This window comes from Nicotiana tabacum, chromosome 20 (assembly GCF_000715075.1).
Source record: "Nicotiana tabacum cultivar K326 chromosome 20, ASM71507v2, whole genome shotgun sequence".
Lineage (NCBI taxonomy): Eukaryota > Viridiplantae > Streptophyta > Magnoliopsida > Solanales > Solanaceae > Nicotiana > Nicotiana tabacum.
Window position 1 is genome coordinate 102,269,080 of NC_134099.1, and position 14,550 is coordinate 102,283,629.

General features: G+C 35.0%; 1 protein-coding gene across 1 annotated transcript; it reads left to right on the forward strand.

Annotated features, from left to right (window-relative positions):
* The first annotated feature begins 11,862 nt into the window (after nucleotides 1–11,862).
* Nucleotides 11,863–13,333, forward strand: LOC107813215 (uncharacterized). The gene is made up of 5 exons (XM_016638448.2): nucleotides 11,863–12,072; nucleotides 12,181–12,447; nucleotides 12,886–12,951; nucleotides 13,085–13,150; nucleotides 13,256–13,333. Exons 1-5 carry the CDS (start codon nucleotides 11,863–11,865, stop codon nucleotides 13,331–13,333), a joined length of 687 nt encoding a protein of 228 aa, XP_016493934.2.
* Nucleotides 13,334–14,550: the final 1,217 nt, after the last annotated feature.

Here is a 14,550-nt window from a genome sequence, read left to right on the forward strand (position 1 = left end):
TTTTCATGTTAAAAAATTGAACAAAAACACTCTTAAATATTCGGAAAAATTCTAGCATAATATGCTACAATTCGAATTTTTCATATATGAGATTATAACATAATGTGTGGGAGTTCCAACATAATATGCTGGAAATTTATACGCGGGAGCTCCATAATCCAGCATGATGGAACTTTCTATTTTTTAGTTAGGGTATTTTTATCTAGATTTTATCTCCACATAAATAGTGACTATTTTTTAATAACTTTACAAATATTGATTATTTTTCAATTACCCGTCTTGAAACTGGCTAGCTCATTCTACTTTGACAATTTAATTATGTAAAATTTAATTATTATCTTTTGTAAATGACCTTGACAATGCATGATTAGGAGATGGGATTATTAAACAGAAAGCGTGGCTCAATATTAAAGGGCCAAGTGACTTCCATTGGTTAGGGTGACTCTAAACGAAATCACTTGTGTCTTTAAGAAAATAAAATTGACTAATATAATGACGCTGGTGGTAGTTTTTTAAATTTTCTTCATCCAATTAATATTGGAAGTTTGATTAGACAAAACTTAAGTGTCGTTTTCAATGGTATACGCAAAATATTTATGCTATCAGTGTTGCCTATTATCACATTCAACTTGTCTTTAAGTGGATATATAGCTATATATATGTTAGTATTAAAAGATTTATTTTTTATCCCAAATTGTGGCCTATTATACATATAGATAAGTTAATTAGAAAAATATATTTATACATGTATATAATGAATTTTTAGTAGGTATCTCCACTAATGGCCTCCTTCATCTTTTGTTCAAGCTCAAAAGTTTACGAAAAATGGGACGCTGCTAGTTGTAAATAATAAATATGTACTTTAAAAATTAAAAAGAGAAGAAAATTAAGGAAAAGAGAGGAACTTAATAAAGAATAAGTCGTGCAAAGCCGGCCAAAATGCCAATTGTAAAATGCATTCCCAAGAGAACAAATCTGATCTTTTGGAGCTGTTCAAATCTCTCTGTTCTTCAAAAGAAATTAGATTTTATTCCCCTCATATATATGTGGTTGCTTTTGTTCTTTTCATTTTCTTTACTATTTTTAGGTTATTATCTTTTGTGCAAGTGTTTTTGTCTCTTTTGAGATCGTGCAAAGGTTGGTGCGGCCTTCAAAGTACATTGAAAGAGAATACTTACAGAAATTTCAAGGAAGATTTATTTGACAAAAAACAACTGTATTGTATATTTTCATTATAAATAAATTAAAATAGTAGTATAATTATTGTTCATGTACGTCAGATCAATGGAAGAGTCTCTGACGTGTATATGAAAGCGAAAAGATCGGCAGAATCAAAGGTAGTACATGAATTGGCAAGGGAGAAATTTGAAGTGTTCAGGAATCTAAATCCCAAAAAATGAATTCATATATCATATCTAAGTGTATTTTCCGATCTTAAAACCTAGATATCACTTTTTTTTGGTACATTGGAAAGTACTAAAAAGCAATACTAAAATCTTTCAAAAGCTACCATGCTTAAATCTGGTAGGAGTAAAAACACCATTTTCATAGCCACATATGAAATACCCCGAAGAACAATTTAGGCACAAGCAAGAAATTTAGCAAAAGCTATATAGAAAAAATTTATTAAACTAGCGAGAGAACTTGGTAGAAGGCTTTTTTCACAACTCATAAACTCTTGAATCTCTCTACAACGTAGCTACCTCTCTACAATAGAAAATATGTAGTAGCACCCCTATTTATAATACTACAAAACCAAATTTGACTAGAATCTATAAAACTTATTCCTACATGATTTGGGTTATGAATCCTAATTAAACATAAATTAAATAAATTAGTAAAAATCAAATCCTAGACAACTTAAGAATACTAATTAATCTTGGTTTAATTTCCTAACATTCCATATTATCAAATCTTCCTTATGTCTATGGTATTTATTCCCCAAAAAATATACACATATGTTTGCCAAGAATCAGAGTAGTAATATATGTATGATTTTGGTATAGTATTCAATATATATTTTCTAACCTTCAAGTTCTTTCCATTACAAATTAAATCTCCTAACAAAACTAAAAAGACGCTTAGGCATTAGGCAATGTTGGACCAAATGTAAACGTACCAACAACATTAATCTTTTATGTCCACCAATTGGTATTTTCTATATATGAATCTGCATACATTCTAATTGTAGATTTTTCAGTACAACTTCCTCTCGTGATTTCTTATTTGTACGTCGTCTGAATCCTTTGACATGTACAACTAACATGGTTTTGCACTTGCAGACTAGTGCATCTTGAGGTTTATGCATGTAGGAGATGACAAAACCATCTTATGAACAACTTTCTCTTTTTATCTTGTACATATGCTATCTACGGTCCTTCCCCGGACCCCGCAAATAACGGGAGCTTAATGCACCGGACTGACTTTTTTATATGTTAATTATCTACGTCTTCTGTCACACGTGATCATTCATAATTTCGTCTTTATTATACAATTGAACATCTAACTTAACATTCTTATTTTTGCGAAAACTCTCATCTTGTGTGTTGGGTATTAAAATTCGGATACCGGGTCACTCTATATGGGCTGACCCAACCCATTTGGGAAGAGATAGAGTTTGAGTACAAAGTAACTTCTTTGGAGAAGTTACTACACGTTGGATGCAGTTGAGCAAGTTTCTCATAGCAGTTAATTTATTTTCTGCATAATAACTTGGTCTTCCTATTTGAAAGGAAAGACACGAACAGAAGAAAAATAAAAGGGTGGGTTCTTGTTCTTCCTTTTTCCATCTATTTCCTTCTTCCATAACAGTTGTGAAACTAAACTTTGTTTTCCAAGAGATTCAAAGTTCGTCTTGGGGCAATTCTTTTGGTGGTGAGTTCAACAATTCTTCTGCAGCATTGACAGGTACGCTAATGTTGTTCTCGCCCCGCGATTATTAATTAACATTGGTATCAGAGCAAGATTGTGTGTTCTGTTATTTTAAATACACGACTGAAGAATATTGCCTTAAAGTTCTTGAACAATTTGTTTACTGGAAACTGAACGAAGTGAACAAAAGACATTTTTTTTCATGTCAATGGCACTACCTGCAAACTTGCCAGAGATATGATCAACATTGAGATATACACACAACAAGCATATTTTTTTTAAAGGAAAAACACCGAAGAAACCACCCCTCTCACAAATCTTCTGATTACAGAAGTGGTTGATATGATGCTGATGTTTTGTTTGAATCAAAATATCAAAAATTTTAAAAAGTTAGTTACAAGTAGATATTTGACCACACCTTCTTTTTTGATCAGAAAGTATCTTTGGCTTAAAATATGAGCAACATTATATGATTTATTGTTCTTAAATGAATTTGTGATTCATTTTAGTGTAGTAAATATATTTATGATTTGTCAAAGTCTTCTTGGGAAAATGACTAGACAATGACAGTGGATCAAATGGTTCGAAAAATAAATGATTTGTCTTTGACTGTATAGAGTTACTACGTGATTTTGTTATATATCTGTGGCAAATTGACTCATTTTTTTGAATAAGGTGCATGATATATATATTAAATAATCACTTCGTTTAAGCCATTCTTATATTGACATACTTCTACGAGTTAATGTGACATATGTTGTCACATTGAATGGTTTTAACCATTCTAAGTGTTTCCTTGGTCCTATTTCAGATATGGCTGAAGAGGGACAGGTTCGAATTACTCCAAGTAGGAGTTCTCGAAGACAAGAAAGGGGACAACGTAGAAGGGTACGTCGTCGCAGGACTTATTTCTATAATGATTCAGACTCGGAGCCTGAAGGCATCAGGAATGTCCCAAGGGCGAGACAAAATTAGTTAAGAGATCGAAGGGCTGAACGAAGGGAAAGAGAAAAGAAATTTAGGGAGTTTAAGGAATTTAAAATGGGCCCTGATGTTTCCATTCCTGAACATGTACACCTCTTTAAGATAAAAAGAGCTGAATTGGCTAATTACGTAGAAATTACTAATTGGGAAGCATTAGCTATTTTAGCGGACTCTCTTAGAGAGCCTTGGGGTGAAATTTTAACTGAGATTTATCATGATGTTTGGCCTAGTGCACCTTTTAGCGTATATGAGCAAGAGTTAATGTTCGATTGGTATATGGATATCCTAGCAAACATGTAAATTGTTATTATATGTTTTATTTTAATGAAATTTATATTATGTTTTTTGTCTCACTAGTTACATGCACTGTTTATTGTATCCTTTTGTAATGGATTGAGACTTAAAATATGTACACACTAAGAAGTTATCTTAATATTAATTAAAATATTTAGATATAGATGATGAATGGAAACGTAGTGACCGTTCGATTCTATACTAAATGTAGAATTAATATTACAATTAATTTTCTTGAGTGTGTAATCACATGCATAAATTAACTGAAGTATATATTGATGAGTTAAATTTGTAATATTGTCTATAATAACAGACATGGCATCAAAAAGTATCATTGCTGACTTGAACAAGGGTGACAAACTGAACGGTGAAAATTACGATATCTGGAGTCGTAAGATGTGGTATGTACTCGAAGAGCAAGATGCTCTTGAAAGTATTAACCATGTTATGAGTCACCCAGAGGAGGGTAACACTGCCCAACACAGGAGGGATCTAGAAACTTACAATGTTTGGAAAAAGAAAGATTTCACTGCACGTGAAATTATTGTAAGTTCAATTGCTGATGATCTCATTCACGAATGTGAGCAATATCCTATTGCTCAAGCCATGTGGGCACATTTAAGGGAGGCATATGGGGGTACTACTGTGACTCGCCTTCGACAACTGACAATCAAGTTTGACACGTACAAAAAGCGTCATGATCACGGTGTCAAGCAATATCTAAGGGTGATGTCAAATATGATTGCTCAACTCAAAAGTGCTGGCCATGTTCTCTCTGATGAGCAACAGGTTCAGGCATTCGGTCTCTTCCCAATAATTGGGAACATTTGAAGGTCAACTTGACCCACAACGATAGCATCAAAACTTTTGCTGATGTTGCCCGTCATGTGGAGCTTGAAGACGAGCGGCTTGGTGCTGCTAAAGCTGTACCTAATACTTTTGTGGCAGAATCAAGTGGTACAAAGAGATCAAGCTTCAAGCGCAAGAGAAACTGGAAAAACGACGGAAAGGGTAAGGAGACCAGAGAAGGACCCTCCAAGAAAAGAAACAAGCCAAATTCCAAGAAAGGAAAACGGTTCTTTAAGAAGAAAGACAAGAGCAAGATGAAGTGTTACAATTGCCAAGTTCCAGGGCATTTTGCTCGTGAGTGCACTGAGCCGAAAAAGGTAGCATTTCAAAACGCATCTCTTAGTGCTATATATGTTTCTAGCACTGTTTTACTAACTGAATCTTATCCTGTGTGGATTATAGACTCAGGGGCCACCGACCATGTGAGCCACGATAGAGAAGCGTTTATAGAGTTTCGTCGAGTTCCACCTGGATCAAAGCATGTATATGTGGGAAATAATGCAAAGCTTGAAGTCAAGGGGATAGGCACTTGCAAAATAGACATGCGTGGTGGCCGATCTTTGATGTTGCATGACGTTCTATATGTTCCAGAAATTCGACGAAACTTAGTATCTGTGTCTGTTCTTCTAATTTAGATTTCAATTTGAACTTTAGTCGCAGTGGTCTTAGAATTACTCAAGACAGTATTTTTTATGGTTTGGGACATCGTTACGATGGTTTTATTGTGTTAGATTGTAATCCTTCTACGTATAACTATTATGTTGACCGTTGTATTATGGCATGTTATTCTAGTAACAATGATGTTGATGTTATTACATGGAATGCAAGATTAGGTCACATAGGGTAGGATCGAATGAATAGATTGGCTAAGGAAGGACATCTAGGTCCTTTATCTAAAATTGAAATGCCAACTTGTGAAAATTGTCTTGCTGGAAAGATTACACGTAAACCATTTGGAAAGGCTAAGAGATCTGGTTTTCCATTACAATTAATCCATTCTGATATCTGTGGTCCAATGAATATGAGGGCTAGGTCTGGTGCTTTATACTTCATTACGTTCATTGATGATTTCACACGCTTTGGTTATGTCTATCTGATCTCTCATAAATCTGAAGCACTTGAATGCTTTAAGAAATATATGAATGAAGTTGAGAATCAATTAGACAAAAGGATTAAGACCTTAAGAACCGATAGAGGGCGTGAATATATTTCAAAAGAATTTGAAGGATTGTGCAATGAAAAGGGAATCACCAGACAGTTAACTATTCCGTACACACCTCAACAAAATGGTGTAGCGGAAAGGAGGAATAGAATGCTACTGGACATGATAAGGTCCATGATGGTGCAAACAAAGTTACTTATCTCCTTTTGGGGAGATGCTTTATTGACTGCAACTTATATATTAAACAAAGTGCCTTCTAAATCAGTTTCTTCCACTCCTTATGAGCTATGGACTGGTCATAAACCAAACTTAAAGGATTTACGACCTTGGGGTTGTACTGCATATGTAAAAGATTCTTTTAGCAAGTTTGGTAAATTAGGTCCAAAAGGCAAGAATTGTATCTTTATAAGATATTCAGAACACTCCAAAGGATATGTGTTCATTGGTGAATTAGAGGATGGAAGTGTTACTAAGATTGAATCGCGAGATGTCATTTTTTTGGAAAATGATTTTCCAAAGAAGGGTGAGGTAAAGAATGGAGAGCCTCTTTATGAAATGTTGAACTCAGATAGTCAGCAAGTGTCTTCTGACACAGTTGATAATCAAATTGATCAAGATATTATTCTCGATCCGAGTGGGAGTGGGAACTCTCAATCCCAAAATCCTTCTGACGAACCTGAATTTCAACTACGAAAGAGTGCCAGGAAAAATATACCCAAACGTACTTATGAAATTGAAGATTATATTTTCTTGGCATCTCCCACATAAATGGATGAGCCAAAGTCTGTGACTGAGGCTTTGTCGAGCCCTGGAAAAGATGAGTGGATGAAAGCAATGAAAGAAGAATTACAGTCCATGAAAACCAACAAAGTCTGGGATCTAGTTGGTCTTCCGCCTGGGTATAGAGCCATTGGGAACAAATGGGTTCTCAAAGTTAAACACAAAGCGGACGGGTCAATAGAAAGATACAAGGCATGATTGGTGGCAAAAGGCTTTACTCAAGAAGCTGGAATAAATTATGAGGAAACATTTTCACCAGTTGTGAAGTTTACCTCAATTCGCTTACTTTTGGCTATTGTTGCACGTTTGGATTTGGAATTACATCAAATGGACGTGAAGAAATCTTTTCTCAATGGAGAACTGAACGAAGAAATCTACATGGAACAACCTGTAGGCTTCATCATTAAAGGCCAAGAAAAGAAGGTCTGTAAATTAAAAAGATCTATTTATGGCCTGAAGCAATCTTCAAGGCAAGGGTATTTGAAATTCACAAGGAGGTGATCTCATATGATTTCACCATGATCAATGAGGACCATTGCATTTATGTGAAGAAATCCAATGGGATGTTTGTAATTCTTTCTCTTTATGTGGACGATATTTTATTGGCCGGAAATAATTTGGAGTATTTAAAAACTATCAAGTCATGGCTTTCAAAGTCATTTGACATGAAAGATATGGGTGAGGCAGACTATATCCTTGGAGTTAAGATCCAAAGAGACCGTTCCAAAAAGTAATTGAGTCTATCTCAAGAAACTTATATAAAGAAAATTTTGGAGCGTTTTCGCATGAATGGTTGCAAATCCATGGATACTCCTATAGTGAGAAGTGAAACTTTAAGCCTTGAAATGTGTCCCAGGACTGAAAATGAAAAGGAAGACATGTCTCGAGTTCCATATTCAAGTGTTGTCGTGAGCTTAATGTACGCTATGATGTGTACTCGCCCAGACATTTGTTATGTCGTAGGTCTGGTTAGTAGGTATCAATCCAATCCTGGAAGAGATCATTGGAAAGCTGTGAAGAGAATTTTCAGATACCTGAAGGGGACTGCAGATTATTCACTATGTTATAGTGGAAAATGATTTATACTTGAGAGGATATACATATGCTGATTGGACTGGTGATCGAAATGATAGAAAATCAACATCCGGTTATGCCTTCTTACTTAATGGTGGTGCTATATCATGGAAAAGTAAGAAACAAACAAGTACAGCCCTTTCAACAATGGAAGCTGAGTTCGTAGCTTGTGCGTCTGCAGTACAAGAAGCTGTTTGGTTGAAGAGATTCTTTAAACATTTGGATATTGCAAAGAACTCTCAGGGTGCCATAACTCTATATTGTGATAGTCAAGCGGCTATTGCATATACAAAAGATCCAAAGTATCACAGCAAGACCAAACATATTGACATCAAGTATAACTTTGTAAGAGACATGGTAGCAAGTGGAGAGATAAATTTACAGTACATTCCTACGCGAAACATGATAGCTGATCATTTTACAAAGGCGATATCTAGAGACCTGTTTGAGAAACATGTTATGGCTCTAGGTTTGCGAAGGATATGAATATATTTATGTATTATAAAATGACTTAAGTATTATAATACACTCATCAATATTTGACTCTTGAATTGTGATTATATCTCGTATGCATGTGATGAATATTTTGTTGATAAAGTGTGTCGAACAAGTCGCGAGATTGGCTCTCTCACACGAGCAATCGCCTCTTATATTAAGAATCGTGAAGAGATGAGACCTTATAGAACCTTGGATAATGTGAGGTTATATTCACTTGTAGAGGTCAGTCATGACAACTAATTAGACTTACGAATTTTACAATTCGATTATGACTTGTTTTGTAGGCCAGATGGAAGTTTCTCTAAGATGATGGTTTGAGGATTATTGAAGTGAGAAACTCAGGTTAGACATTTAGAGGTGTCTAGACCAAAATCTGTACGGTGTTGAATGAGTAAAAGAATAAGACACACGCACCAATATAAGGTGAGAACACCGTAACATGTGTTTCATACCACGTGTGCTATCGACCACGGGATAATGGAAGAATGAGTCTGTGCGTCTTCATTGTGTGAGATCCCAAAGAAGTTATATCAACTTTTATAAGAATACCCTTTGACCTTTTACTGTCTCTTGAAGTGCCAATCAGTGTTGCTACTTTAGCATGTCACTAATAGCCATGAGTGATTCGGCAATGCAGTGCATGTCTAGGAAAGCAGTTGATTTGGAATGGAAAGATTCGAGTAGAGAGGGAAGACAACTAAAATTTAGTAATTTAACCTGTATTCATAGGTCGACCATTACACTTACCATGAGGGTATTGGTGTAATTATGGATACAAAGTTAAACATAAACTCGAGTTCGCATCTTTTCGAGGATAAGGGATCAGATAACTAGCTACTAGAATAGCCAACAATGTCTGGGGTATTGCGAGTAATAATAAGATCCTCATGTTAGTAGTAAATCCCTTCCGCATGTGATTGGATTTTTACTTAGAGCTGTTAAACAACCTTAAAGGGTTTGATTATATTATAGCTCTTGGTGCTCGCAGGTCGCACGAACTACTTGTCTGTATGAATTAAGTATGTTATTTATTCATGATACTGGTTTGAGTTCCAGCCCATCATGAGCGAAGTGGGAGATGTTGGGTATTAAAATTCGGATACCGGGTCACTCTATATGGGCTGACCCAACCCATTTGGGAAGAGATAGAGTTTGAGTACAAAATAACTTCTTTGGAGAAGTTACTACACGTTGGATGCAGTTGAGCAAGTTTCCCATAGCAGTTAATTTATTTTCTGCATAATAACTTGGTTTTCCTATTTGAAAGGAAAGACACGAGCAGAAGAAAAACAAAAGGGTGGGTTCTTGCTCTTCCTTTTTCCATCTATTTCCTTCTTCTATAACAATGAAGATTTCTCTTCTTCTTTTCGCAAAAACACACAAGAACAAAGACATATAGTTTGTGAAACTAAACTTTGTTTTCCAAGTGATTCAAAGTTCGTCTTGGGGCAATTCTTTTGGTGGTGAGTTCAACAATTCTTCCGCAGCATTGACATGTACGCTAATGTTGTTCTCGCCCCGCGATTATTAATTAACATTGTGAAATGTTGAACCTTGGAGGTCCAAAAGTACAAATGTTCTATGAAACTTGTCTCTCACTTGAGTTTTGTTACATATATACAACAATAAAATATTAGTACACAGAAAAAAAATTCTGTGTTTTTCACTACCTACCACATTCTAACCGTCACCCTCCAAGAAACAAACTAAAATGAGTTCTCATATTATAAGAGGGAGCAAAAAACATTACAATTGAAATTGTTGCGTGGGATATCGTTTTTTAGTATAAATACAAGTTACAACACAATACAACTACTAGGGTAATAACGGTTAGGTTTAGAGACAAGATACGAGCTTGGCGCTTACTGTGTCTGATTTTGGCAGTTGTTTTAAGGATGTCAGTACTCGTCTTCCATGATCTACTGTCCTTAATTATTCTTCATTTCCCTTAACTTAATTCAAACCCCCCTCCCCCATCGTTTTTATACGGAAGAAAACAATATATCACGTTCTCTCAATTATTTTTATACAGATCGAACTCAAAAATGTTTTCTTCGAGAAAATGATAAGTTTAAAATAGTCTTATGTTATGTCCTCTAAGTTAGCAAAAAGTGTGCACTTTTGGACTTCAACGTTTTACAAACTTAACTATTATATTTAATATTGAAAACTGTGGGGGAAAAAAGATTCAATGGGAACTCATAATTTTTGCTATTTTTGGTCATGTCTACTGCAATTTTGGGGTTGTAGTTTCTAGATTTGACATTTGCTAGTATTTCAAGTTAAATCTTTTTCTTTTCATAGATCCCCTTAATTCTAACCGCCACAGTTTGTTAAGTATTGGATGAAGTAAAAAATACTCACTTTTAATAAACTTAAGGACCAAAACTGCTTACGAGTATATTTAAGGGGCTATTTTAAACCTATCCCAAACATAAGGGACCATTTTTGCCATTCTCTCTTTTCTTCTGCCAAACTCAAGAATCATCATTAATCATTTTTTAACAAAAAGACTCATTAATCAGTGGATTAAAAGCCATGCCCCAATGATTAGATTAAGACAGTTATCCTTCTAATCAGTCTTCAAAGCATAATAACTAAGTCCAAGATTGCACTAATCTCATCTGAAAGGATGCAAACTATTTTTATTTTATCATTGCATGAACTTGGTCCCACTTCTGAGTTGTCCATTGCCTGTTATTTGGCCCCACAGTGGACTCCTAGAGATTCCATATGGAATTATGGAATTCAATATACAAATTAATTATACTACTAAACATTCTTCCATATTCCTTGTAACCCTTCCTAGCATAAATAAGTTCCCAACTTTTGGCACATTCTAACTGAGATCATCCTCAAAAGCTTGTTTTGTCAGTACCACTTTTGAGAATATTTAGTGGTTATATTTAGTAAACCAATTCTCATTCTCCCCTCCTTACTAGCCTTTCAATTAAAAAAAAACACACACACACACAAAATGGAGTCTGTGGGAGCTTTCTTTGATGAAGAATGTCAATCTTTGGGCAGAATGTTCTTTACTGAAAATTCAGATTTCATGTTTCAATTGCATTGTGATAATCCATCAGACTTAACTTGGCATGATGAAGAAGCTAACAAGAATGTGACTGACAATACTAATACTCAAGGGAGTTTTTTCTCTTCTCCTTCTCATAGTCATAATGGCAACATAGAGTATTTTTCTCAAGAAAATAGCAATGACAGCAGAGGAAGTGATGGTATGTTTTTTCTCAACAATACAAGTCATGAGTATCTGCAACATTATAATGGTGTTACTAACCTCCTTCAAGTAACAAACAACCACCCTGATGAGTCCACCTGATTTTTACATGATGGGCCACAATAATCTTGAAAATTCATCGGTTAATCCATCGTTTCAAGACGACGATTTCATGAAGGAAATGGTCAGCTTAAAAGAAGATATAGGTAAGCAAATGCTGCTAAAGAGGAAGTTTCATGAAGTAGAACTTCAATCAGGAGCAGAGGATCAGAAATTGGAGGACACTAAAAATCCCAAGAAGAAATCGCGGGGGTCAAGAGAGGTGAGTTAATTAAAAAAGTTTTGATTACAGAAATTGATTGTCTTTGTGCTAGAAATCTTGAAGTCAAGATGAGAATTTTCTAATAGGGTTAATTCTTTACTAATGCAGGGACCAACAAATAAGAAGAGTGCCCAGCCAAAAGTAAAAAAGAACCACAAAAACATCCAAATTAACAATGAAGAAGTAGGAGATCAGCAAGAGATTAATAATGCAGCAAATTGTAAGAGTGGACAGAGCATAAGTAGTTGTAGCTCTGAGGAAGATTCCAATGCTTCTCAGGAATTAAACACAAATTCTGACACTAAAAGCAACTTGAATAGTAAAACAAGGGCCAGCAGAGGAACTGCAACAGATCCCCAGAGCCTTTATGCAAGGGTAAGCAGCTTGAATAGTTGAATGGCGTTTTTACTCTTCTCCTTCTCATACTTTTAAACACACTGATAGTTTAGAATTTTATACTGTCATATAACGTGAAAGATTACGATGAAAATTCTCTGTAAAAAGTGAAAATTGGAAAATAAGGCAAGTTACGTGCTTCGACATGTTAAAAGCACTGCTAATTATAACTGTCCATGTACATAAGTTAAATCCTAAAACTAAAAGGTCAGCTGGGTACACAAGGCATCCTGCGTACACGCGGGATCCGGGAAAGAACCGTACCACAAGGGGTGTGATGTAGATAGCATGCATTAGGATAGACTTCCACGGCTCGAACCCGCGACCTACATGTTATACGGAAACAACTTTATTTTTGTTCAAAGGCTCCCCTTCACGTTAAATCCTAAAACTGATATTTTTATTTACAAACTGCAGAGAAGAAGAGAGAAAATCAATGAAAGATTGAAGATCTTGCAGAATCTTGTCCCCAATGGCACAAAGGTACAATGCTTTTAATTACCATCTTACATCCCCTCGAAATAGTATGTATAGATAGCATTCTAGTGTTTCCTAAACGTGTTGAAAATAATCAAGAATAGTCCTCTGATTTAGTTCTTTAATTGGTGTAACTCAGGTTGACATAAGCACAATGCTTGAAGAAGCCGTCCAATATGTGAAGTTTCTGCAGCTACAAATTAAGGTATATATAAAAACCAAAGTTTCCCTTTTTTGCTTCTTTATTATTTCATAGATTGAAATCAGAAGGAATCTTAATAACTAATTAAATACTTCCCACTTACTGCAGTTACTGAGCTCGGATGATATGTGGATGTATGCTCCAATTGCTTATAATGGGATGGAGATGGACCTCTCGCATACCTAATTTATAATTTGGAAGCAATAATATGCCATTTGCTTTTAATTATTTACCTACAAGATACTAAGAAACCAATATGCTGACTATGTAAAAACGCATTTTTTTGTATATTGATCATGAGTAATTCTCATGTTTCATATTAGACATGTATAGCCTATCAATTGTACCTATTAACGAATAACGATCACCTACACGCTATTATGATGAGAGTTACTATAATTTAACTAACTTAAGCTAAATATCATAGTATAAAGCTACACAAGTTAAACGCATTAAAAAAAGGATATACTGCTATTTTAGTTTAAACAAAATTGAACCAAAGCCAGTGAAAAATTCGGGATTTGGAATAAGTGGATTATGTTCTTTGGAGAAATTCAAAAATAGTCAGATTTACAACTGGTCGTTAAAAAATAGCTCAATTTTAAAAGTAATTAAAATTTAACCACTTTTCATGTAAAGATAAATCTAAGTTAAAACACTGTTCAAAACCCGGAAAATACGCCAGTATATTATGCTGGAGTTCCAGCATAAGTACACTACAACTCCAGCATAATATACTGGAGTTCCAGCAAGTATACCGGTCCAGCATAATATACTGGAGTTTGTGCTCCTGTCTCCAGTATATTATACTGGAGCCAACAAAGTATACCGGTCCAGCATAATATGCTGGAGTTCATACACAGGTGCACCGAACTCTAGTATATTATGCTGGACCGGTCTCTGTTACAGCAAAATAGTGGCTATTTTTTATTGACTTGGTAAACGCTGACTATTTTTGAATGACCAGTCCGAAAAGTGGTTATACCGTGCGATTTTTACTTCTTTAAATGCTTATTTTTACTTCTTTTCTCACACACGAACATGGCCCAGAACTTTGAACCCACTCTAGATCACCATTGTCAAAGCCAATGTTGAAATTAAGAAAGTTTGATTTTGCAAGCCAAAGAATCTATGCAAACCCATTGGAGTTGAGGGGCGTTAAACGTTTAATATTAATAATAGTACTATTTATGTGAAAAAGCTGTTTCATGATCTAAATTTTTTCTTTAATTATCGTTTTGTTGGCTTTTGTAAATTAACTAAATTTCAACGAGGAAAGATGGGGGGTTAAGGAAAAGGTTGTTAGAGGTGGTGGATGACAATTGTACACACAGAAAGATTGAATGATGGAAGCTATAAAAGGTACTTCCTCCGATCCATAAGTGACAATTTTACATTTAGCA